Below are 26,892 nucleotides of genomic sequence, written 5' to 3'. Positions count from 1 at the left end.
CTATACGGTGCACCTAAGAACCCCAAACTGGCCAGGAATTTTATTCTGTGCCTTATAATCCGGTAAAACCTTGTATATTGCAGAATATAGTGGATAAGATGTCAGGACCAGAACGGAAACAGGACCCACTTGCGTCGTGCTTCTCACAAATTTTATTAGAAGAAAGAGAAAGGGTTGCGTCCATGATCCGGTGATCGCTGGACGCGGGAAGCAGGTCGCTCTGAACACGGAAGTGGATCTTCCGTGTCATGATTACTAACTCTGATCACCTGGGTGCCTTCTGATTGGCTGGCACTTCTCTCTTAAGCGCGCTGCGCCCGGAGTTCAGTGTCAGAGTATTTGGTAACTCTTTGGTTTTCTCCTGATATCCCGTCTATTTAAGAACTCTGCTTACCCGTTTCTGCCTGCCTCCGATCCGACCTGTTTCTGTCTCACGCTTCGATCTCCTCTCCAGCCCCGGTAAACACGAGCTGCCTGACTGCCGCACTTCGATTCCGGACTCGTTCCGAAGTGTTCTCCCCGGCGCCGAGAGAGATAATATTTATCGCATTATTCGAATAAACGTTACACTAGTCCATAGGTGTCAAACAGGCGGCTCGCGGGCCAGATCAGGCCCGCTAAGGGATTGAATCCGGCCCGCGAGACAACACTCAGAGAAGTGCAAGAGAAAAACAAGCTGCAGGTTGAAATATGTCAACTTGATTTTGCCAAAGAAAGGTGCCTCGAACAAAGACACCGTACTTGTATTTCTTTTTCTCTCTCTCTCTCTCCCTCTTTTCCACCCCTTTTCTCCTACTCTCTGTCTCTGTCTCTTTCACTCTCTGGGTCTCTCTTTTTCTCTTCCTTTGTTGCTCTTTGTCTCTTCTCTGTGTCTTTTTATCTTCTTTTGCTCTAACTTTCTTTTTCCTTTCCTCTCGTTTCTCTTTCTCTCTTCCTACCCTTCGCGCTTTCTTTTCTCTTTTCCCTCTTGTTTTGTCTTTCTATTTCTCTTTGGATTTCTTTCTTCCGCTCCCTTTCTTTCCCCCTCTCTCACGACTTCTCTTTTTATCTCTTTTGTTTCTCACGCTCTCTCCCTCTCTCTCTTCGTCCCACCCTCTCTCCTTTTCTCTTCCTCTCTTTCTCTTATTTCTTCATCTCCCTTTTTCTTTCTCTTTAATCTACTAGTCTGGACCCCGACAGAATGTTTGTTCTATCGTGTGGCCCCCGAGTTAAAATGAGTTTGACACCCCTGCACTAGTCGGTGACTAATCGAGTATTAAAAGGTTAGTTGCAGCCAATGTTCCCTGTAATTTTCCACGGGTCTGAGCGTTCACACAAAATCGGTGAGCAACGCTTGAAACAACAGTGAGCAACCATAATCCCAAGTGTGGCAAGATAATTAATTATTAAACATGTCCAAAACTTGACATTTTGCTGAGTTTCCGGCAATGCAAAATTATTTTCCTCTTTTGAATGAATTGACTCATGTACTATTGCAAAGGTTGTACGGCCTACAAACGTCGTTTGTTTTTACAATTCTTTCACATTCTTTTTTGGGGGGCTTATTTAGTCGGTTGTAAGATACCAAACTGTATTTAATCACATTTCTTAGTGGAAGTACAATGTTGGCAACAAGATTCACTTGATACAATTGAAAATTATTTAAACGCAACACAAACTTTTTCTTCTTCTTTCCGTGTTTTTTTTTCCTTTTTTTTAAATTCCTTTAAAAAAAGTCTCATTGTGTTTATTTTTTCCGAGCTGTTACTTTTTTTCTTTTTGTTCTCCATTTACTTTTTTTCCTACGTTTCTTTCTCTTCTTTTTTTCTGGCTTTTTTCTAAATGTTTCTTTCTTTTTTTTCTCTTCCTTTTGTTTATTTTTTTCTCAGCTTTTCACTACGTTTTCATTTTGGTATTTTTTTCTTTTTTCTTCTATTCCCCCCTTCTTTTAAGTCATTTTGTGCATAGTTTTTACATAATATTTGGTCATGTTGGGATTAAAGAAGCAAAAACAACCCGAAGAGCCGTTCAGGACCCGAAAGAGCCGGTTCCTTTTAGTGAGCCGAGCCGAAGAAGCCGGTTCACGACAAACTCTACTAACTTTACTTAACTTCGTTCCACTTCGACTCGACTTCAAAATACCGCATTTAGGACACAACGTCAGGGGAACCCTTGTATTTATACCTTCATGCTCTGTAACTTTGACTTAAGTCGCTTCTTAATTAGTAATTTTGAGCCCTCATTTCTGTGCGCCGGCTAGATTTTCTTGTGCGCTGAGAATGTGCGAGCAGTGCGCAATTGCGCACGCGCGCAGCTTAGAGGGAACACTGGGTGCAGCCCAAATTTACACTACCTGAAGCTGTAACTGCAACATCCGTCCACTTCTAAAAAAAACTTACATGCACACACACAAGGACACACAACATCTGCAGCTGAACAGCAGGCCCGGCTAACAGACCAGCAGCGAGGAAAGTGGCAGGCTAAGCCTCTGTTGATTGATCTGCCGGGTAATTGGCAGGGAGCGACCCAAAGAGCCAAAGGAAATAAATATTTGGCATCGAACGCCGGACGCCGGGTTGAGTTTTGCGCCGGCGATAAACTCTGACTGCTTGTCCCCTGAGTGAAGGCTCGTCATCTGATAAGGTGGCATGTATTCGGGGCTTGCGTTTTAACTGCCGAGAGCGAGGGAGCGAGGTGCGATACGGGAAGGGAGTCGGATGAAGTAAGAGAATGAGGCTGAAGGGAAAAAAAACCTCAACAGGGTGACTCACAGTTGTGCACTACTGTCTCATTAATGTCTGAAAAGCATGCATCATCAGTGCAGTCTGCTTAAAAGTATATTTCTGTACCGCTTATTCTCAGTAGGGTCGCGGGGGTGCTGGAGCCCATCCCAGCTGTCCTCAGGCAGGGGACACCCTGAACGGGTTGCTAGCCAGTCACAGGGCACACAGAGACAGACAACTCACTCGCTCATTCACACCTCGTGACAATTTGAACCGGCTAATTAACCATGTATGCTTTTAAAATATGAGACGAAACAGGAGTACAGGGAGAACATGCAAACTCCACACAGGGAGGCGGTGGTTGGTGGATTTGAACCCATTTGAACCCATGACCTCAGAACTGTGTTGTGGACGCTTAACCACTTGCCGTGCCGCCCATTCTGTACTATCCATCCATCCATCCATTATCTGCACCGCTTATCCTCAGTAGGGTCGCGGGGGTGCTGGAGCTCATCCCAGCTGTCTACGGGCAGTAGGCAGGGGACATCCTGAACTGGTTGCTAGCCAGTCGCAGGGCACACAGAGACAGACGACTCACTCGCTCATTCCCACCTAGTGACAATTTGAACCAGCTAAGTAACCCGACATGCATGCTTTTGAAATATGGGACGAAACTGCAGTACAGGGAGAACATGCAAACTCCACACAGGGAGGCGGTGGTTGGTGGATTTGAACCCATTTGAACCCATGACCTCAGAACTGTGTTGTGGACGCGTTAACCACTTGTTGTGCCGCCCATTCTGTACTATCCATCCATCCATCCATTATCTGCACCGCTTATCCTCAGTAGGGTCGCGTAGGTGCTGGAGCCCATCCCAGCTATCTTTGGGCAGTGGACGGGGGACACCCTCAACTGGTTGCCAGCCAGTCGCAGGGCACACGGAGACAGACAACTCACTCGCTCATTCCCACCTAGTGACAATTTGAACCAGCTAAGTAACCTGACATGCATGCTTTTAAAATATGGGACGAAACAGGAGTACAGGGAGAACATGCAAACTCCACACAAGGAGGCGGTGGTTGGTGGATTTGAACCCATGACCTCAGAACTGAGTTGTGGACGCGTTAACCACTTGTCGTGCCGCCCATTCTGTACTATCCATCCATCCATTTTCTGCACCGCTTATCCTCAGTAGGGTCGCGGGGGTGGTGGAGCTCATCCCAGCTGTCTTCGGGCAGTAGGCAGGGGACATCCTGAACTGGTTGCTAGCCAGTCGCAGGGCACACAGAGACAGACGACTCACTCGCTCATTCGCACCTCGTGACAATTTGAACCGGCTAATTAACCTGATATGCATGCTTTTGAAATGTGGGACGAAATAGGATTACAGGGAGAACATGCAAACTCCACACAGGGAGGCAGTAGTAGGTGGATTTGAACCCATTTGAACCCATGACTTCAGAACTGTGCTGTGTGTCATGTTAACCGATCTGAATCAACTGTCCCGCTCCTTTGGCGCCAACTGCCTCGGACTCTGATTAGCTCCCTGTCCCTATTTAAACCCAATCCCATCTGTCCCCTTTTGTCAGTCTGCCTGCGAACCTCAGTTAACACTAGGCAAGCCTTTTTCGACCCTGACTCCCGCCTGTTTTTTGCTCCCGTCTGTCCCCCGGCTTTGACCCGTTTTTGATCGTGACCACGTCTACGCTCCTGTCCCGGCTTTCGACCACTTTTTCTCCCTGACCACATCTACTCACCTTTCCTGGCTACCGACTCACTTCCAACCCCGACCACGTTTTTGCTCACCTGTCCCAGCTACTGACCTGTTTTTTCCATTACCGACACGCCCATCGCTCACCACGGAAGATCCACTTCCGCGTTCAGAGCGACCTGCTTCCCGCGTCCAGCAATTACCGGATCGTTGGCGCAACCCTTTCTCTTTCTTCCCAATAAGACGTGTGAGAAACGCAACGCAAGTCGGTCCTGTCTCCGTTCTGTCCCTGACACTGTGGACGCGTTAACCATTACCTGTCGTACCGCCCTTTCTGTACCACATTCATATTCTTCTTATCGTTTTCTTCTTCTTAAAGTAACGGTGTTTGGCACCATTATTCGAAGCATTACCTCACTGATGCCATCTTCTGGCTTCTATCATCATTGCAGCCTCTGTCGATCTCCTTTTGTTGTGCGTGCATATACGTGCATTTCGTAGACGTGCTCAAAAAAAATCTTCTTTTTTTCATGTATTTTGGTGGCTTGGGTAGGCGTTTGGTTGGGGTTTTGTCATCCAAACAGGCCTTTTTCTGACACTTACCGTTTTCACGCTAGACTAACAAAAGACTGCGGTGACAAGCATTAAGTCTACCCCCCAGCCCCCCTCCTCCACTCTTATTCCCTAATGTGTTCTGTGGCCGGAACAGCTTTGCCAAAAGTAAGATGATAGCAGATAAGCGTGGTGAAGGAAAATATAAGGGCTATTCGAACTCAGTTTGGCATCGTTAACACATAATCACGTCAACTTTCTAGGGACACCTTAAACGAGGCACCCACCCCCAAAAGGACATTGTGTAATATTTAGTGCCTCCTAGTAGTATATAAAAACTTGATTTAGTAAAAAAAAAAAGAAAAAAACCTTGATTTTGTCTGGGAATTTCTATTTCTTTTAACTAGCGGAATCCAGACATACTAATTGCCAACATGTTTGCCCGTCATCAATTACACAATGTACCTTTAAGCAAATATTTCAGTTATAGCAAGCTTAGTAGGAATATTAGTAGGCCGAATTGAAACATTTCAGTGTGCCTTCAAAAACATGAATAGGAGTAAAATTCTGATCTTAATCTGACTATTCTCGGCATTGTCAGAACCAGAACAGGAGGAGGACCCAGATGCGTAACGTTTACTCACAGGTTTATTGAGATATAGAGGAAAAACAAAGGCCAGCGATCCAGTGCTCGCTGGACGAGGGAAGCAAGCCCCTCACAGGATCGGAGCGTGTTCGGAATGCGGAAGTGGATCTCCCGGAGCGGGAGATCGTAGCGTGGTCAAACGGGAAAAACGGGTCGATAGCCGGGATGGGAGATCAGAACATGGTCGGTGGTCAAAAACGGGTCGTACTTGGAGATAAACCGGGAATCAGGAACAGACGATTGGCATACTAAGACAACAAAGACAGTTAAAACATGTTCTTTGTTCCTTTATCTCTTTGTTTCATTATCCTCACTGTAAAATGTGGAACTGGAGTCGTCCAATTTTGTTGTTACAATATATCCCATGTTGTAACAATAACAATAAAGGCATATTCTATTCTATTCTATTCTATTCTATTCTATTCTATTCTATTCTATTCTATACGGATGAAAACACGGGACCAACGGGAGTCAGAGTCGAAGTGCTTGCCTCGCGTAAGCGGAGATTCGCTGACGGACTGACAAAGGACGAGTGAGAGCATTGAGATTAAATAGGAGGGGGAACCAATCAGGTAACCAGCAGCAGCTGGCGCCAACTGAGCGGGCACAGGTGAGTGAAATGAGTAATCATGACATGTATGTCAAAATACTATAGAATATCATCAAGCAGACATGGCTCCTGTTTAAAAAATGTGCATATAATAAAACACAAGATCGCATGGACCACTGAAAAACCGAAACCTAAATTAACTTCGATGTGGACTGGAACCGACAAACCACAGAAGAAAAGTGATAGTGTTTGCTTGTAAATCTAGTTCTGTGGGGTGAGAGAAGCCCCCTTCCACAGCTGAAGGTGATGTGCCTGCACGCTTAACTCCCCCCGATCACTTTCCATTTGCTAAAAAAAAAGTTATTCTGCAACTATTCATATTTTCTATCTTTCATGAGAGTAATGAAGAGCACCAGGAAAAATCCCCCGGCTTGTTTTTTTTTCTTCCAAAAATCGAGTGAAAAACAAATTTGGGTTGTTTTCTTCCTTTGCCAAGCCGTTCAAGCTGATCGTGTTACTTCGGGGGGGATTGTATTACGCATGAGAAGCATGCGTAAACTGTTTGTAACGAAGTACTAGACATTTTTCCCCGGAGAGGAAATACAATGGACCAGATGAAGGTGAGCTCACAACATTCGGGGAGAACTGATTCCTGTCTCGGTAGCGAGGGGAAACAGGACCCAATCGCGTAACGTTTACCATCATTTCTCACATCATGTCAGGTGCTCTCTCTGGATGATGCGAAAGTACAATGCAATAGCACAGATTAGTACAATCAAATGGTTGTCATTTAAAAAAGCCAGTGTTCATCACACCGAAAGGCAGGCGGCGAGGCAACAGTAGACAGAACACCAGAGGCAAACACGCGTTACCAGTCCAAGAGTTCATCAGTCACTATTTGCAGTCCAGAACTTCAGGCAGAGGTTTGATACACTGAGTAGACAAGCGCGCTGGGACAAGGGGTGCTTGGAACATGATAAGAAAAGCAAAACTACTAGCAAGGAACCTAGGGGACAAAATATTAAGAAAGGTAAGAGAATGAGTTGTGATAGGAGGAAAACTGCGGTGAAATCAAGAAACCAGAAGTGAGTGACAAAATAATGTAAGGTCCAGCCAGAGAGAATAGATGTTTACAGGACAGTGTGAGAGAGACACAGGAACCTGGGTGCAGGGTCGTGACAATGGATGTAAAATATTTAGATATAGATTTTAACTAGGCTGGCAGTGAATTAGTTAATATGCAACCACATGTTGATTGCAATTAGATCTTTTTTGAAATTATCTAAATGTTTTCGCTGGACCTGGGAAGCATGTCGCTCTCACACTCGGATTGTGATCCGAACACGGAAGCTGATCTCCCGTAGCGAGTGATGGCGGTGTCAGGAACGGAAAAACTGGTCGGTGGCCGGGACTGGGAGAGCAAAGCGTGATCGGGGTCAGAAACGAGTCGTAAACCAGGACGGGAGAGTAGACGTAGTCGGGATCAAACATGGGTCGTAAGCCGGGGCGGGAGAGCAGACGTGGTCGGGAGCAAAAACGGGACAGGCGGGAGTCACCGTCAAAAAAGGCTTGCCTTGTGTAAATAGAGGTTCGCAGACGGACTGACAAAGGTGAATCACATCAGTAATCATGACACTTTGGAGCATCTCAGGTTTGTCTGGGAGAAGATGGTGATGTTTATCTCTGTAAAGTTTCCATGATGGCGTTATTTAACAAAGATAAAAAAAATCCTATTTTCCGACAGAGCATTATTGTGTGAGTTGAAGAGGCCTCCTCAGATAAGAAGCTTTCTTTAGCGATGGTCAATTCAATACCTAAAAGATTATTTTTGCAGCCCAAGAACTTTTGTCATTTGCTACATTTCAGGCTTCGAACCTGAAGCTAAAAAAGTGGATCCAGATTATTTCAATGTCTTATAAGAAAAGAAAAGAAAAATAGGTGTTGCAAAATCATTAGCCCCCTTGTTCTCTAAGCTCAACCTGTGAGGATCTGACACACCTCCTCGACCAAAGGGCCCCAACTGAGGTTTGAACCAAATATTCTGCACTCTTTCACAAGGACATTGTCATTTCCACCGTTTTGTTCGGTCATTGTCATTTTTTGAGTTTTTTTGTCATCCGATTTGTCATTTCGCTTCCACCGCCATGTTAGGTTTGTTTTCTAATTTTTTTGCTACTTTGTTCCTCTCATTTTCCATTTCTAGTTTCGGTCATTGATTCTGTTTTGAACATGCTATGTCCCGGCAGAAAGCCCCCTAGGCCGCGCCTGGTTCCTGTTCTGGCAACGGGTAGAAAGCCCCTCAGCGCCCCTCGTTCCTGTTCTGTCGGCGAGGAGAAAGCCCCTCGGCCGCGCCTGATTCCTGTCTTGGTAGCGAGGGGCAAGTACATTCAGCTCCCATAACTGCAGCCTCCGTAAAAATAAAAAATAAATGTTTTTTGGGCCCATCTGGTATTCGGCCCTTGAGGAGGAGGTTCTGTTAGGATCTGAAACACCTCCTTGACCAAAGGGCCCCAACCAAGGTTTGAACCTATTATTCTGCACTGTTTTGTTGGGTCATTGTCATTTTTTAGTTCTTTTGTCATCCCATGTGTAATTTCGCTTTCACAACCAGGTTTCTTTTATTTATTTTTTTGTTACTTTGTTCCTCTCATTTTCCATTTCCAGTTTCGGTCATTGATCCTATTTCTGAGATTTGTTTTTTGTTTCTAGTTTCTTGTTTGGACATTGCCTTAATTGCTTTCTGCCCACTTCTTAGTTTGCTACTTTGGTATTGGTTCGTTATTAAATAAAATCCTTTGTTTTGAGCACCACTGCCTGAGGATCCTGCTTCCCCCACATGGGTCCATTACCACCACCCTCAAATCATAACCCAGCCAACTGACTCCAGAAGTTCCCCAATGACTTCTGAATGATCTAACGTGTGGCGCCAGCAGATTGGCTTTGTGTCTTTTTAAGCTCAGCGCGCTCTCTCTTAGTTTGTCAGTCCGTCAACGAACCTCTGTCCCGCAAGACGTTGGATCTGACTCTGTCCTGTTTTCCTGTTGATATTTCCAGTCCGGTATCGTTCCCATTTATTTTTGTCCTGTTTAATATAGATTTCCAGTTTCGTTCCCGTCAATTTTTGTCCCGTTTATTATTCTCACCAGTTTTCGTTCCCATCTTGTTTGTCCTGTTTATTCTCGATATCCTGTTTAATTATTAATCCTGTCTGTCCCTCCTGTCCGGTATCGACCCCATTTGTTCGATATCAACTCGGTCAATCAGAATCGATCTCGCCGTTCTCTGGCTTCCTGTCTTTCCACGCCAGAACGCTGCCTAACGTGCATGACTCTCCATTTCCCGTAAAATAAAAGGCTTGTGTGAGAACGTCACGCGTTTGGGTCCTGATCCTGTTCTGGTTCCTGACATAAATGACAAAGATAATGCACCGGTGTGTCATTAAATCTCAGTTTAAAGGCAACTGAACATACAGAATTATGAAGCATTAAGACGGCACTAGTCAAGTCCGAGGTAAAGTGGAAAAATTCAAAGCAGGAATGGGATACGAGAAAATCTTTGCATGCACTGTATAGCCATAATCTAATTCTACGTATGGACAATAATTGTCCTTCTTTGGTGAGTACTCCTACCAGAGACAAGATAAAAGGAGTTTGGCATTCAAATGTTTGGGTGAAAATATCATATTCAAACAATGACTAAAAGGCTGAATGAGTCATTGCCATTATTTCCAATTATCATCATTGAGTTCTTTTTAACATGAGTTCTTTGTAACATTGCCATTAACATGAATAAAATAGGAAAATCAAAGAAGCACTGTGTGTCAATTTCCTCTCTCACATGCGGCATATGTATTTGTTTTTTTCTAGGCAGTAAAATATACAGTATTTTCCTGTAAATCCCGACAGCAAGCAAACATATCTGTGATTTAGAATATGCTGTGGATTTGCATACAGTTAATTACTTTATTTTTTTATTACAGTTCACAGCGTTTTACCGCAACACTGTAATTTATGGTAGGACAGTAAAACCTACGAAAGAGAATCCACAATGAAGCTGAACTGCACCCAGGAACTCAACTAGCAATGCTGATTACATAAAGGGGACACTGTGTAATATTCGACCTCTAGATGTCACTGTAGTGCACAGGTCTCAAACAGGCGGCCCGTGGGCCAGATCGGGTCCGCTAAGGGATTGAATCCGGCCTGTGAGACAACACTCAGAGAAGCGTGAGAGAAAAACAAGCTGCAGGTTGAAATATGTCAACTTGATGTTGCCAAAGACAGGTGCCTCTCACAAAGACACTGAGCTTATATTTATTTCTCTCTCTCTCTCTCTTTTCCACCCTTTTTCTCCCACTCTCTGTCTCTGTCTCTTTCACTCTCTATGTCTCTCTTTTTCTCTTCCTTTGTTCCTCTTTGTCTCTTTCTCTCTCTGTGTCTTTTTAACTTATTTTGCTCTAACTTCCTTTTTTCCTTTTCTCTCTTTTCTCTTTCTCTCTTCCTACCCTTCGCACTTTCTTTCCTCTTTTATCTCCTTCTGTATTTCTATTTCTCTTTGGATTTCTTTCTTCCTCTCCCTTTCTTTCCCCCTCTCTCACAACTTCTCTTTTTATCTCTTTTGTTTCTCATGGTTTTTTAATTTATTCCATTTCTATAGTATTTCTGGAGTATTTCTTTAGTATGTTTCTGGTATTTTTCATAGTGGTATTTTTGTAGGATTTCTGTAATATTTTTATTGTGTATCTGTTCTGATTTGGAGTAATTCCATAATATCATTTGTTTAGTTATCCTGATGTATTTTTCGTAGTGTTTCTCTAGTATTATTTTTTTAGTTTTAGTTTTTAGTATTTTGTAGTATTTCTGTAGTATTATTTGTTGTATTATTTCTGTAGTAGTGCTTTTATAGTATTTATGTAGAATATTTTTTCCTTCAGAATAAAAGGAAAATAACACATGAATTCCCTGTTTTAAACACTATACTTGGTAGTAACTTTGTAGTATTCTTATAGGATTTCTGTTAAAGTATTTTTGTAGTAGACACACAAAGGGACAAAGAAGGCAAGAAAAAAAACAACAATTGTCTTTTATTAGTCATACTTTATTCACTATTATATATACTATCATTATACTTGGACCACTTTTGTTTCGGTGTGCTGGACTTAAAAGCCTGCCCGGCTGCATTTGGTCTGCCCACCCCGCTAAATAATACACACGGTCCCTTTAATTAAAAAGCTCAAATTGTTAGATATTTAACGTAAATTAAAAGCAAAAGTGATGAGTAACTATTTTATTGTGGAGTCGCACGACTGTGGGCAAAACCTCCTCAGAGTGAAAACTCCATTTCTTTGATTCAGTTTTCAATTTTCCATCTCGAGCCCATCACGGTCCAATCTGGTGGTCCTAGCCTCTTTATGATAGTCTCATCCATCTGTAATCCCAACTGTAATTCCATTCATTTTATGCTGTCATGATTCTCAGTCCAGATGCAGTTTGCGTGGTAACCCAAAAATGGGAACGTGATTACTTCTCGTGACTCAACCGAACATCCATTTTCCAGATATCGTGTCATCATATGGGTCAAGATGATAATCCTCGCTAATTTTGTGAGATGGGGTACCCGTTAGACCGGTCACCAGTCTATAATCGTTCAAGAGATGAAAAATGTCGAAGGATGACATAGTACTAGAGTGGAAACTCCACCGGAGAGGCCACCAAAGTGGTACATAAAGCAATATGAAAACGATACAAAAGACAAAAACTGAACAGGACTGAGGTGAGAATAGGGTTTTGGGTATTTTCCACAGAGCCACCAAATGCTTCGTTCTTTTAAAAAGCGGCCATTTTGTTTCAAAATGACGATCAGACGTTTTATCGCACTTGTGACACACGCATAGGTTTAATTTAGTCATTATAGTCTCTACGTTGTTCTAGCTCGGTAGCCTAGATGGTAGGGAGGTCGCTGGTTCAAGCCTCGGCCGAGTCATGCCTACTTACAACATTGGTACCCATTGCCTCCCTGCTTGGCGCTCGGCATTAAGGGTTGGAATTGGGGGGTTTGGTCACCTAATGACTCCCAACAGTTGGGTCTAAAATGGCGGCGCCCTGTTTGGCTGCGGCTGCATCGGCTCGCTACAGTTTAACTGTACGGGTCAGGTGTATCGACATTTCGTTCTGTGTGCATGGTTACAAAGAATGACAATAAAAGTAAATACTATTCTATTCTAAGTAGTTATCTGGTGTGCTGAATGGTAGGTATTAACTCTCTGGATCTTACCGAATCACTTGCAACATCGAGCAAGGTCGAGTCTGAACAGGATTTGGTTTGAGAACAGGGTTTGGGGGATCTTCCACAAAACCACCAATACTTCGTTCGTTCAAACCGCGGCCATTTCCTTAAACCTGACGATCAGGCATTTTATCGACGCCCTTAAGGCAGGCACACAGCTTTGTTCTGTACTTACACGACCAGAGTACACTCTGCTTTTTATTTATTAAGTTTTAATGTAATAAAAAAATTGCTTTTGTCCAGTTTAATTTCAGGTTCCAGTTTTGTTTCCGTCTATTTTGGTCCTGCTTATCAGTTTGCGTTCATTATCGATATCCTGATTTGTTGTCAATCCTGTCTGTCCCTTCCTATCCTTTCATGCCAGACTGGCTTCCTGACGTGCATGATTCCCCATTTCCCGTAAAATAAAAGGCTTGTGTGAGAACGTCCCGCGATTGGGTACTGTTTCTGTTTTAGTTCTGACAGCTTATCCTCTTTTAGAAATCACTGGAAATTACTGTTAACCATTTAAGTAAAAAAAAATGAATCAGCACTCAGAAATCAGCACAGTAATGTGTTACACACTGCTCCTCTTGAAAAAGCATCAATAGATAAGTAATCCTCCATTATAAAAAAAATCCATGCAGTGAGAATTTTCTTTTACCGGATGGCTGGATTGGTGTTAGCTTGCTAAACTTGCTAATAGTATCACAAATTCTCTTGTTTGGGGCTGAAGGTGTATGCCATATCAAAATCCTTGGTCTCACTTTCACCCTCTGCCGTGAGGCAAGAGAATTGCATGCCTCACTCTGCGTTCGCTGACGTTAAACACAGTGGTACGTCAGATGCTACTTGTGCTAATAATATTCAAAACGTAATGCAAAAATCCTAGTATTTTGTAAATGAAAACCCTGAAATGTCAAAGTTACCTGAGAAATAACTAACACTGAATAAAAATAACCATAACCATAACCATAATATACCTATTTTAAGCTTTGTGTCCCAATCGTGTTCTGCTACAACACCCTGTGTTTTTTGTGTTAATCCTAAATATGGTTAAGGATCAGTAAAACACAATGTTTACAATTGTTATTTTGTCAATTAAGCTAGCATGGTAGCATTCGCTAACTCATTTCCCAACCTTTCTGGAGCCAAGGCACATTGTACTGCATTTATTTTAACCTTATTCTCATAAAATGAAAATGTACTTGAAAAAAGGGATTATGCGGGGGGTTACCATTGAATAATAATCGAATAAAATTGAACTGAATTGAGATCAACAATGTGAAACATTGTATGCATTGGACATTGGAGATTGAACATGTCACTCAAGGGTAAACAATAAAGACTTTCAGGAGATAAAAAAGGTAAAAGGCTATCATGATAAAAGGCAGAAAAAATATTTACAACGTAGGGCTTAGCGATTGGCATATATCATGATAATAATGGAATGCTCCTGAATGGAAAAGAACATTGTATCGAAAGAGTAACAGCAATGAAAAGAAGTCCGATAACATTTAGCAGCAACAAAAAAGAAGACAAATCGCCACAAGATATGTTTTCACAGCTTTGTGCGCTATTTTAGGAAAATAGAGCAATTTTGTTTTTGTTATAACTTGATAACAGAAAGAACAAAGTGATGCACATCCCACAGGTACACCTGTCCAACTACTTGTTAACCCTTAATTTCTATACAGCCAATCACATGGCGGCAACTAAGTTCATTTAGGCATGTAGACATAGTCAAGACCTTCTCCTGCAGTTCAAACATCAGCATCAGTATGGTAAAGAAAGGTGATTTGTGTGACTTTCAACATGGCATGGTCGATGCTGCCAGGATGGTGATGAAGATAAGACCAATTTGTTGAATCGTCTCATACGTGTTCAAGAATGCAGGAATCAAATGACGTAAGAGGGAGTTCTTTTTTATTGATACACAATTTCAACAAGAAACTCAGCGAATCTCAGATATGCGTGGGTCTTTATGGTTTCAACATAGCACGTGTACCCGGTTTGGCCCCGTCCCTTTTCACGCTACACCCTTTCACATGTACATGCCCAGGGTTCCGTCCTTATTTGGAAGTGTTTTTAAGTTTAAGCCAGTTTATGTCACCTTGCCCTTTGCCGTTATCTCTTGTCCTCCCTTAAGGAGGATTGTTTATACTAATTCGTCCGCCGAGACCTTACCGAGATGTAAGCAACATTTCTCCCAACTATAAGCAAGTCTTTCTACATTTCTTTCTAAATGTATGCAACTCTATTCTACAAATGCAAGTTTATTTTCTACAACAATGGGTGGTCTGATTATCTTATTAACTGCTGGTCTACTGGGATTTTGACGCACAACAATCTCTCGGGTTTGCAGAGAATGGTCTGAAAAATAAATAATATCCAGTGAGTGGCAGTTCTGTGAGCGGGAATGCCTTGTTGAATCTAGAGGTGGAAGGAGAATGGCCAGACTGGTTCGAGCTGATAGAAAGGCAACAGTGACTCAAATAACCACTTGCTACAACCAGGTAGGCAGAAGAGCATCTCTGAATGGACAGTACGTCGAACTTTGAGGCAGATGGGCCACAGCAGCAGAGGACCATGCCGGATGCCACTGTTTTCAGCTAAGAACAGGAATCTGAGGCTATAATTTGCACAAGCTCCTTGAAATTGGACAATACGAAGATTGGAAAACAATGCCTGGTCTGCTGAGTCTTGATTTCTGCTGCGACTTTCGGTTGGTAGGTTCAGTAATTGGCATCAACAGCATGAACACATGGATCCATCCAGTTTTGAGGTTGGTAGTGTTGGTGTAATGTTGTGGGGAATATATTCTTGGCACTCTTTGGGCCCCTTGGTACCAATTGAGTATTGTTGCAAAGCCACAGCCTAACTGAGCATTGTTGCTGACCATGTCCATCCCTTTATGAACCCTTTATGGCTACTTTCAGAATGATACTGTGCCATTTCATAAAGCTGGAATCATGTCCGACTGGTTTCTTGAACATGACAATGATTCACTATACTCAAATGGCCCCCACAGTCACCAGATCTTAATTCAATAGAGCATCTTTGGGATGTGGTGGAACGGGAAATTCACATCATGGATGTGCAGCTGACAAATCTGCTGCAACTGTGTGATGCTATCATGTCAATATGGACCAACTTTTCTGAGGAATACTTCCATTACCTTGTTGAATCCATGCCAAGAAGAATTGAGGCAGTTCTGGAGGCAAAAGCTCGGTAGCCTAGATGGTAGGGCGCTCCAAGACTGGGAGGTCGCTGGTTCAAGCCTCGGTCGAGTCATACTTAGGTGGCATGGTTGATGGTGCCTCAGTAGGGTCTCAGGGGTGCTGGAGCTCATTGCAGTGGGCAGGGGACACCCTGAACTGGTTGCCAGCCAGTCGCAGACTTACAACATTGGTACTCATTGCCTCCCTGCTTGGCGCTCAGCATTAAGGGTTGGAATTGGGGGGTTTGGTCACCTAATGACTCCCAACACAGCAGTTGGGTCTAAAATGGCGGCGCCCTGTTTGGCTGCAGCTGCCTCGGCTCGTTAAAGTTTCACTGTACGGATCAGGTGTATCGACATTTCGTTCTGTGTGCATGGTTACAAAGAGTGACAATAAAAGTAAGATCTATTCTATTCTATTCTCTATTAAAAGGGGTTCCAACCCGTTACGAGCATAGTGTACCTAATAAAGTGGCCGGTGAGTGTAAATCTCAGCGGTGGTTCACTCGCAAAATAAGCACCTTTTGGAGGTGAAATCCACAGACCCGGCAACTCCAGAACGACAGATTCTGTGAAGAGCCTAAATTGCCCGTAAACTGCAATATTCCGCCAGTTGTATTTTATTTGATTGACAAGCGACAACGGAAGGGTATATACTTCGAACACAATGTCAGTTATCCGTGACATTACACCTGAAGGGCGCTCGAGTCGACTGATGGATGTTGGAACAATCCATCAACTTCACAGTTGCCCGTTGCGAGTACTGACCCCCAGCGAACAATACTTATCCAACTGAAAAAACGTTTGATTCGGTAAACGGTCCGGTAGACTAAATGGCATGGATTGAAGCTGTTCAGTCGCTAAGCGACCGCTGAAGATTACGGACACGCTAGAGCTTGGGTCGCTATTGTCACTACCCTGTCCTGATTTTATGGCGAATGCTACAAAAAATAAGCATGAGAACAGATCATCTCTACACTAGGGGTCTCCAAACTTGAGGGCCATATAACATTTTCCTTGTCTGAGGGGCTAGGATCAGTTTGTAACAAAAAATGTGACCATTGCAGGAGTTCCTAGATATGTATTATTTTCCAGAACGCTACAATGAAATAACCCTTCTGGATTCATCACAGATTAAACAGCTCAATAAATAAATTCTGTCCTAAACTTCTATTCTATTCTGAGCATTAGAACTAACAAATATATTGTCTATTGTAAAATGTGATATGCTCGATAAAAATAACATTTGTGACTAAAGAAAGTGTAATAATGAGGTAAAACCCAATGCCTTTTCACATGTATTCTGTATAGGTAGTAGTCCAGAGGTAATAGTTCAGTGCTCTCAACATTGTTATTTGGGATCACAACCAATAAAACGCACCCCAACTTTTAAGTTTGTTTTCTTTTATTCATTCATTCATTATCTGCACCGCTTATCCTCAGTAGGGTCTCAGGGGTGCTGGAGCTCATTGCAGTGGGCAGGGGACACCCTGAACTGGTTGCCAGCCAGTCGCAGGACACAAAGAGACACACGACTCACTCTCTCATTCACACCTAGGGACAATTAACCTGACTCTGCATGTTTTTGGAATGTTGGAGGAAACCGGAGTGCTCAGAGGAAACCCAGGCAGGCACAGGGAGAACATCCAAACTTTACATGGGGAGGCTGCAGTAAATGGACTAAAACCCTGGACCTCTGCATATATATACTTTTTTTTGTGGTAGCAACTTTCAGCGGTCGAAAACTCCCATCATCTCCGGCACATCCCCCTCTCCACTTTTTTTTTCTATCATTGCTTCTGTGCGTTAATAAATTGTGTGTCTATTTCAATTGGCCTGGTTCATTGAAGTTATTTCTTATCAGTGTAAGAAATTCTAGCATCCTTCAGAGAAAAATAAAGATTTATGATGGAGCACAAGCAACACCTAGAGGCAAATTCGTTTCGTACTGATTGCAGTAAAGAATAATTAGATTTTCAAAATTAAAGCTAGAAAAATCCTAAACCAAACAAGTGTTTACTTCAGATAAAATCGGATTTCCTGGTTTTTCAGTCTTAAAGCTCAAATCAACCACACCACGCAAACGTCAGTAACAAAACAATGCACTTGTGCTCAATAGATTGGAACTCTTTCAAGTAATTCCCCGTAAAACTCCAAAAGCGACAATATCCAACTGTTCCTTTGGATTTTGCGACAAATCCTTTTTCCGTGCGCTACGCCGAAGCGCTGCACTCCCAAACACAAAAGCTTAGTCCCTGCACTGCAGGGGACACAAATTGTCTCTGTGCCAAACATACCAGGTCACGGGTCTCCAAAGTCTCTTAAAGCCTTCAAACGCTTCACTCTCACTTAGCGAGACATTAGCCAAACAGCGTTTATGTATTCCCTGCTGAAAATATGGCTTTGACGGCTTGTCTTGCCCAACATCAACACCCTTTGCCTAAACTGTGCTCGCAGTTATATTATATTATATGCCTCCCAAAAATAAAAGGAGATATTATTCATACTGAATGGGTAAATATTACCCTAAAAGGGGAAACAACACTACCGTAAATTCTAGACTATAAGCCGCTACTTTTTTCCCAAATGTTCAGCCCTGCGGCTTATTCAGTGAAGCGGCCAATTTATGTAATTTTTCTAACTGCCACCAGCGGCACTCGAGTACAAAAGGTAAGATTTAGATCGGTGGAATAAGTGCGCCGAGGTAGACGGCATCCTCTTAGTTTGCGTACGAATTGTCAGTCTGACAAAGGTTCTTTCCGATAATGAGGAAGTCGCCCTTGATGGCGGCAGTTATAAGGAGAAAGATGAGGACGGTCAACCGTGAATTTCGCAATTGGGGTATGGCTTTTTTAACAGATACGCATGATGCGTTGCGAGCGTGTTATTAGTAGCGTGTTGGTACCTTTCACAGGCACGGTTTGGGATGAAAATTATATTATTATTATTAAAGCTTTGAAAACTCTCTCAGTGTACCGTCTTTCTTCGTAAATATGTGTAACCATGTATAATATGTATTTGCAACTGTATATTTCTGTAATGTATTTATTTTAGAGACTTATTGTGATATGTTTTCTACGAGCGAATCAAAAAGAAGGGGCGGAGCAAACGCGGGCTTACGGGAAGTGGGGTGAAGCTGAGTTAAATCTGTTTGTTGTTGCAGCGGACAATAGTGGATACTGGTATATGTTTTTCACACCCTTAACTTTGGAAATTTCTTCCACATTTATCAGAAATCATTGGATTACTTTCAACGGGACCCGGACTTTAAAGGTCTGCATTAAATTCTAATTACAGGTATCATTTTCCGTTCATTTTGCCGATTGTGGTGTTTGGATTGTATACTATATTTATAATTAAAACCGCCGCACATAGTCAAATTTGGGGTAAGCTTTTGACTTTGCTACGTGTTTTAATGTGGGTGCATGCAGCTTATATACAGGTGCGGCTTGTATAAGGACAAAACCAATAATGCCCGTAAAATGTAGTGCGTGCGGCTTATAATCAGGTGCGCTCTATAGTCCAAATTTTACGGTACTCTCAACCTGGGACTTTTGATGTAATGTTGAAATGTGTCACTGCATATATTCAATCATAATTGCATGAGTTTTCCAGTTATATCCTTTTCATTCTTTAAATCATCAATATCTTAATCAATGTATTCCTTTAGTGGTAATTAATGCAACCTTGTGCTAATCAATATGTTTGAATATAGTTTTTCACTTATTTTCTTCTTGTTTTATTCACTTGTCACCACAATGTATCCAATAATTTAGTCATTATACAGTTTTTACATTGTTCTAAGAGGTAATTTGGAATGACTGTTGGGAGGAAGGCCTGTTATTAAACTACCTGCCAAATTCAGTATTGACGGATTTCTCCAGTTTTTAGGTTGTTTCAAACAACTTGATTTAAAACAATTCCCATTTTCAGCAGTTATTTTGTATAAATCGTTTTCGCAGGGGGAAATTATAAGCGTTAGAGGGGGTTGAAGTTACGGTTGCCATGGCGCCCGATTGGCCCCGCCCGTGCGGCGCCAGCTGCAGCTTGTTGACAGATTGGCTTTCTGTCAGTATTTAAACTCGGTCCCATCTTGTCGGTCCGTCTGCGAATCTCTGTTTTTACACGGCAAGCCCTGTTTCACCTGTCCTGTTTTTTGCTCCTGTTAGTTTCCTGTTACGATCTGTTTTGAGCCAGACCATGTCTGCTCTGCCGCCCCGAATTACGACCTGTTTTGGTCTCCACCACGTCTGTTCTCCCGCCCCGAATAACGATCCGTTTTTTTATCTCGACCATGTCTACTCTCCTCTACTGGCTTTCGACTTGTTTCCGATCCCGATCACGTTTTGCTCTTCCATCCCGGCTACTGACCCGTTTTTCCTGTTCCCGACACCGCCATCGCTTACCACTGAAGTCTCACTTCCGCGTTCAGAGCAACCTACTTCCTGTGATCAGCGATCTCCGGATCGTGTGTGCGCTCCTTTTTCTTCTTCCCAAAAAAACTGTGAGAAACGTTTCTCAAGTGGGTCCTGTTTCTGTTCTGGTGCTGACAGTTTATGCTCAATATAACGCAATTGTTATCAAAACAACCCAATTTTCATGTGAAATATTTTATATAAATTATTTTTTATTTAGCACCTCGTCATAGTAAAAACATAATTCATCAAGAAACAATGTTGATTTAAATATTAATAAGCGAAACTACATGAACTATTGAATAAAAATGCATTTTCAAGTAAGCATTGGTCTAGAAATTTGTATGTATTCTTGCTTCTATGGGTACCCCCAGAAACATAAAATCCTCAATAAAGGCTGGGCAGAAAAAAAGGTAAAAAAGTGGTGCTTTAGGTCACTTTGAGTTTCAAAAGTTTGTGTCCTTGTCTGTGCTTTGCAGCACTCGTTTTCAGTCGCACTACACATTACAGCAACATCTAGAGCTTGAATATTGCACATTGTCCCTTTGAGTAAAGGATCGATTCATGCTTCACCCAAATGTGGTTATTTTGAACCAACTTTACAGCTTTTGGATGTAATCAGAGATTGTATTGTCTGCTGATATTGGCAAAATATCCAATATCAATATTGGATAAGGACACACTTAGTACTTTACAAGCTTTAAAGTACTGTATGCACTATGGAGCTTTTCTACCCAACGTCGCTATATTCTGGCTTATGTTGAGCGTGCAAGTACGTGAAATACTAAGATGCGCTCCATCAAACTCTTCTTTTTATCTCTTTGGGGTTCCGGGCTGGCATTTGGACTGTATTTAAAACAGGCACTTTCTTAATTTCACCGTCTTTGTGCTACACTAACAAAAAAACTGAGGTGACGAGCAAGAAGTCACATTCCAACCCTAACCTTCCTTCCCCCTTTCATCATACTGCGGCCTGAACAGCTTTGTTAAACTTATGATAAAGAAAAGATGGTGGAAAAAATATAAGGGCCCTTTGAACTCAGTTGGGCATTTTTAACACATACTTAATTGAGAAAATATTTTATTTTCAACTTTCTAAATACCCCTCAAATGACACATACCACCTTAAAGGTACAGTGTAAAATAAATGTCCTTCAATAAAAAAAAAAGAAAAACAAAACAAGACCTATCATTCCAGTGTAAAGTTTTATAAAAAAAAAAATTGTAATTGTTTTAATCCATTGAATGGAATCCATACAGGTTGCCGCCATGTTTGTCCGTCATCTCACTGATACAGTATGCTTTGCGGCATTTGTTTTCAATCACATTTGACAACAGTGCCATCTACTGGTCAAATATTACAAACTAGGGGCTTTAAAGCATGTATGAATATATTTCAAATTTGGGAATTTTGCTGCTGTTGTAATTTTTATGGCACCAATGGTTTTGCTTGAATTAAGACAAGAAAGTTTGATCACATCACCGCGATTTTAGCTAACCTGCATTGGCTCCCTGTCAGCCTAAGTGAGATTTTTAAGGTTCTGTTGGTATTTTACAAAATCATGCATGGACATGTTCCCTCATATCTTTCAGATTTAATTTCCCCCCTATCTCCGGTCCGGAGCCTTCGCTCTGAAAATGCCGGTCTACTAGTGATCCCAAGAGCCAAGAAGAAATCCGCCGGTTCCAGAGCGTTTTTCATTTGGGCCCTGGTGCTGTGGAATGCTCTGCCCTCTGAGATTTGATCTGCAAACTCAGTGGAACTGTTTAAATCTAGGCTTCAAACACACTCATATTCTATAGCTTATGAATGACCTATATTTCACCTTGACAATATCTGTGTATTATTTGTTATTGCAACATCCGTGGCAGCCTGGTCATCCTGGAAGCGGGGGATACCTCAAGTGCGGTCCCTTCTTAAGGTTTCCTCATTTACCTAATGTTGAGGTTTTGAGTTTCCCCTTGCCCTCATGTAGGTTTTAGATCAGGGGATGGTGTAATAATAGTCTGTAGTTTGCAATAGTCAGTCCTTTGAGAGTCCTTGTGATTAAGGGTTATACAAAAAACCATGACTTGAATTAACTTTGTTTGAAATCCAGTATCTCTATGTGACACTCTAAACACAATCAGAAATAGGAAAACTCATTTTCACCAAGACATCAGGTGATAGCCACTGACGACGCACGAGACGATGGAAAGAGACAGCCAATCGATAACACAGCAACCCTGACTCTAAAAATGATACGTCTTTTCAGCTTTGAGAAAAGCAGCAGCAGAACAAGAGGGATTTACGATACCTGCGGTGAAGTTGTAACTGGCTGAAAATCCCACCGCCTCCAGTTCGCCGTCCGTGACAAATTTTATCCACAGGTAGCGTCCGCTACTCCTGATATCCGGCGGGCTGATCTGACCGCAATAGCGTCCGAGAATGGGGGAGAAACCGAAGGGTCCATCGCGGACCTCGATGTTGTCAAATTTACATTCCCAAGAGGACTCGACGGAATAATGTTCCTCAAAGTGGAGCTCGATGCACTGCCTCGGGGGAGCTGCAGGAGTGGGACATGGCAAAATGAAACATCTCAATTGTATTTTCTGGAAAAGAGAGGATTTACCTTCCAGGATGTACACACACTCTGTCTCTGGTGGGTATTTGTTTGGGTAATTGGGAGAAGTGAAGATACCTCCTTCTGGTTCTTTCAGCCACGTTCCACACTTATCAGCTGGCTTCACCCCGGAGTTGTTTTTCACTGAAACAAATTTCAAGGATCATTTGTTTTGTTTATCCTCAGTAGAAGTCAGAACACACATCTAAAGCCTTGGAGAAGATTTATAAGAATTTAGTTTGAATTAAAAATAAAACTGAAAAAGTGTCCTCAATTATTGCCGTCAGAGCAAATCTTTTTACACACAGTGAAAATTGAAATATTTTACTATAGACTATTATTGTAATCTATCATTTTTTATACATGCCTGATGTAAGAAATGATGGACAACACATTTTGTCTTTATCACCGATGTGAATCACCTGTGCCCGCTCATTGGACGCCAACCGCCGTGGGTTCTGTCACTATTTGAACCCAGTCCTGTCAGTCCCCTGTTGTCAGTCCGTCTGCGAACCTCAGTGTATACTACGCAAGCCTATTTCCACCCTGACTCCCACCTGTCCCGTTTTTGCTCCTGTTTGTCTCCCACTACGACCTATTTTGATCCCAACCACGTCTGCTCTCCCGTCCGGGCTTACGACCCATTTTTAATCCCGACTACGTCTATTCTCCCGTCCTGGCTTACGACTCGTTTCCGACCCCGACCACGCTTTGCTCTACCAGTCCCAGCTACCGACCAGTTTTTTCCATCCCTGACACCGCCATCGCCTGCTACGGAAGATCCACTTCCGTGTTCGGGTCACAGTCCGAATCAGATAGCGACATGCTTCCCAGTTCCAGCGAAAACCGGATCGTGGTAAACGTCACCTAATTGGGTCCTGTTTCCGTTGTGGTCCTGACACATTTAGAGAATTTAAAAAAAAGATCTAATTGCAATCAACATGTGGTTGCATATTAACTAATTCACTGTCAGCCTAGTAGTTAAAATCAATATTTTACATCCATTGTCATGACCCTGCACCCAGGTTCCCGTGTCTCTCTCACACTGTTCCGTAAACATCTATTCTCTTTGGCTGAACCTTACCTCATTTTGTCACTCACCTCTGATTTCTTGATTTCCAGTTTTCCTTCCATCACAACTCATCCTCTTACCTTTCTTAGTACTTTGTCCCCTTGGTGCCTTGCATGTAGGTTTGCTTTTCTTATCATGTTCCAAGCACCCCCTGTCGGAATGCGCTTGTCTAATCAGTGTATCAAACCTCTGCCTGAAGATTTGCACTGCAAAAAGTGAGTTATGAACTCTTGGACTGGTAACACTTGTTTGCCTCTGGTGTTCTGTATACTGTTGCCTCGCCGCCTGCCTTTTGGTGTAACGAACACTGCCTTTTAAATGACAACCATTTGATTGTACTAATCTGCGCTTTTGCATTGCACTTTCACATCATCCAGAAAAAGTAAAATAAATCAAAATAAATCTTTGACATGGATAACCGGGATTGGCTCTGAAAAGAAAACCCACCTTTGACATTTAGAGTTTTCATTGGCAATGAATGAGTTACAAATGGTTTATTTTGCCTTTTTTGTGGATTTTAGAGAACACTTACACTCCCAAGGTGTCTATGCACACCATTGGCTATGATTACACACTTAACACAGGAAACGTTGATAGTAGTTACCTGATGGATCCCTCTTTGTTGCGCCAGACAATCCAAGTAGGAGAAGACTTGCAACAACTGGAAAACAAACACATCGAAACCATTTTCAGGGTCCGGTTTGCATTTTTAAGCTTCGAAGTTTACATCGTGGGCGATTGGAAAATATCAGTTTTGCGTACCGTGATGGAAGCTGTGTCCATGTACCATGTCTGTTCCTTTCACAAACGGCTGCAGACTCAACTAATTCCATTTAGATGTGGGGGTACTTGAGGAGAGAAAGCAAGAGGTGAGCTTTAGGGCAAATTTCCACCAGGAAACAACTCAACCCTTTAAGGAAAAAAAGCTCCTGGTTGCAGTCATGAGGGATGAATGTGTGGCAACAACTAACCACCAAAAACACTTTTCGCTGACACTCGTCCAAATGTCATCCAAACGTTTCCGAACCTCTTTGGTGCACTGAAAAGATTGATAGGTCCGTCATGAGCCCGGTTCTAATAGTTCCACCTTTGCGATCTTCTTTTTGGGAAAGAACACATGAGTCAGTCTTGTTTGCGTCCTCTTTGCTCCCCTCATTAGGAGGAAGAGAGGAGGAGGAGAGGTTTCAGCTGCACGGGGAACCGCGCGATGCTCATCTCCGCATTCTTAGCATGTCGGCCCCGCTGTGCGTAAAGATCCTGCAGAGAAAAGGAGGAGGAGGGGGGGTCACAATAAGTTGTTTTTTCTTGCAGGATTTGGTGCTGCTGCAGAAAATCCGATGGGGTGCGCTTCAGTCTGCAGCCTTGCACTGTGTGAAGTGAGTCTCCGCAGCCAAGTGGAGCTATAGTAGACCCCCCCACCGCCTCCCCTTCCATTCCCACCACCAGCCCCACTCCCGCTTCCTTTTGCAATGTACCTCCGCCTCCTCTTCCAGTGCGCACGTTCGTTCATTCACAAGCGCAGGAAATGCGCAATCCACAATCCTTCCCAAAAAACTTCAAGATTGCGAACCAAGTAACCAAGTGCTAGGTAGTAAAACGAACTACTGTGGATCAGTTCGTTCATAATCCCAGAGGTGAGAACCACCAGGAAAAGTATGTGTGTGTCTGTGTGTGGAGTCAAGGTTTGGAACGGATTACAAGACGAGATCAAACGGTGTCCAACTATTCACTTGTTCAAATTTAAGTACAAAAAACCATTCCTGGTGTAATACAGATACGAGGAGGGTTGGGTATGAGGGGTGCGGGAGATTGGGAATAGTGCGTCTCGTTAACTTTGTGTTATTGTTGCTATTCTTAGATCATAACTGTTATTATTAATATCATTACAATTGTTGTTATATCATTGGTGTATTTGGTGGGGAAGATAAAGGGGTAAGGAACATAAGCATATGCTTCTTACTACTCCTTTTCGAACATATTATGTAACGTTATTTTGTTGTTGAGTCATTGTATTTGTTCTGTTTTTATTTTGATGTTCGAATAAAGTTTTTATTCATTCATTCATTCAGTGATCTCAAACTAGTGTCCACGAGTTGACAATTTGAGGCCCCTGGCTTAGTGTGCATGACTGTTTATTAATATTATTATATTTTCGTTTCACTTAAATTGATTGAGAATCATTCAACATTGTTCATGAGTGTCACTTCCCATTTATGAACATCACATTAAACTTGAAGAACACTGTTAATACGCCATGCCTGTCACGGTCAGCCCCTCAGTCCCTTTCCTTCTCCAAGAAATGGCAGCATTACCCCATTTTTAGGTCCACCTCACAATTCATCTGCTCAGGTACTCCTCCTAATCAGACAACTAATCAACCTCTACCACAAATACTCCGGCCTCCTACTTCATGTTGCTGAATCTTTGTTATATTCATGCTCAAGACATTCACTTATCAAGACGACAAGGTTGTTCTTGTCAGGAACCAGAAACGGAGACGGGAACCCAATTGCATTAGTTTCTTAGTTTTATTGTGAAGGAGATGTAAACTGGCACCCACGTTCCAGTGATCGTTGATTGTGGGGAGCAGGTCGTTCGGGACACGGGAGCAGAGACGTGATCAAACGGGAACAGGTCGGAAGACCTGCCTTAGCGGAAGCTGAAGGTTCGCAACGATCGGACGCCGGTAACAGGGAGTCGGGGGGTTTTAAAAGAGAGTGTCCACCAATCAGCTGTCCGGGCTGTTGGCGCCAATTAAGCCGCCTCAGCTGCGCTCAATCGGCAATCATGACACTTCTCCTAAGACTTTCTTCTTCAGTTGCCTCCTCGTCCCAAGATCATCCACTCCTACCATCTTAAAGATGTTCCTAAATCTCCTTTTTTATATTCTTGCCGCCCCAAGACCACCTCTCTAGTCTCCCTCTCAAGTTTTCCCTGCTCAGCAGTCCCAGTTATGATCTTCCTTATCTTTAGCGAAATCCTTTTTTGAAGTACAAGCCCCTATTGGGGTTTAATCACATCCCTGTTTTATGTCTCCCTGTGTTCTGCATTTGGGTCTGTCCGAAATCCCGTGACAATGCCCAGTTTTTACTCATATATTTCTTAAAGAGTACACACACAAATATAAAATGAGGACTGATAACAAAGTCATGGTAA

General features: G+C 42.6%; 1 protein-coding gene across 2 annotated transcripts in view; it reads right to left on the bottom strand.

Moving 5' to 3' along the window:
* Positions 1–25,111, bottom strand: part of neto1l (neuropilin (NRP) and tolloid (TLL)-like 1, like) — a 146,182-nt gene extending 121,071 nt beyond the window's left edge. For both annotated transcript variants that reach the window (XM_088322450.1, XM_088322451.1), the window contains exons 1-4: positions 24,499–25,111; positions 24,341–24,397; positions 22,674–22,808; positions 22,359–22,607 (exon numbers count right to left, since the gene is read on the bottom strand). In XM_088322450.1, coding sequence (XP_088178576.1) covers positions 22,359–22,607; positions 22,674–22,808; positions 24,341–24,397; positions 24,499–24,526 — 469 coding nt within the window. In that variant the 5' untranslated portion in view covers positions 24,527–25,111. The remainder of the gene's footprint in view (positions 1–22,358; positions 22,608–22,673; positions 22,809–24,340; positions 24,398–24,498) is intronic.
* Positions 25,112–26,892: the final 1,781 nt, after the last annotated feature.

Source organism: Urocampus carinirostris, chromosome 18 (genome assembly GCF_059441175.1).
Source record: "Urocampus carinirostris isolate Australia breed hairy pipefish chromosome 18, RoL_Ucar_1.0, whole genome shotgun sequence".
In the NCBI taxonomy this organism is placed as follows: domain Eukaryota; kingdom Metazoa; phylum Chordata; class Actinopteri; order Syngnathiformes; family Syngnathidae; genus Urocampus; species Urocampus carinirostris.
Note: the sequence above shows the minus strand (reverse complement) of the source record. Positions and strands in the feature narration are given on the sequence as shown.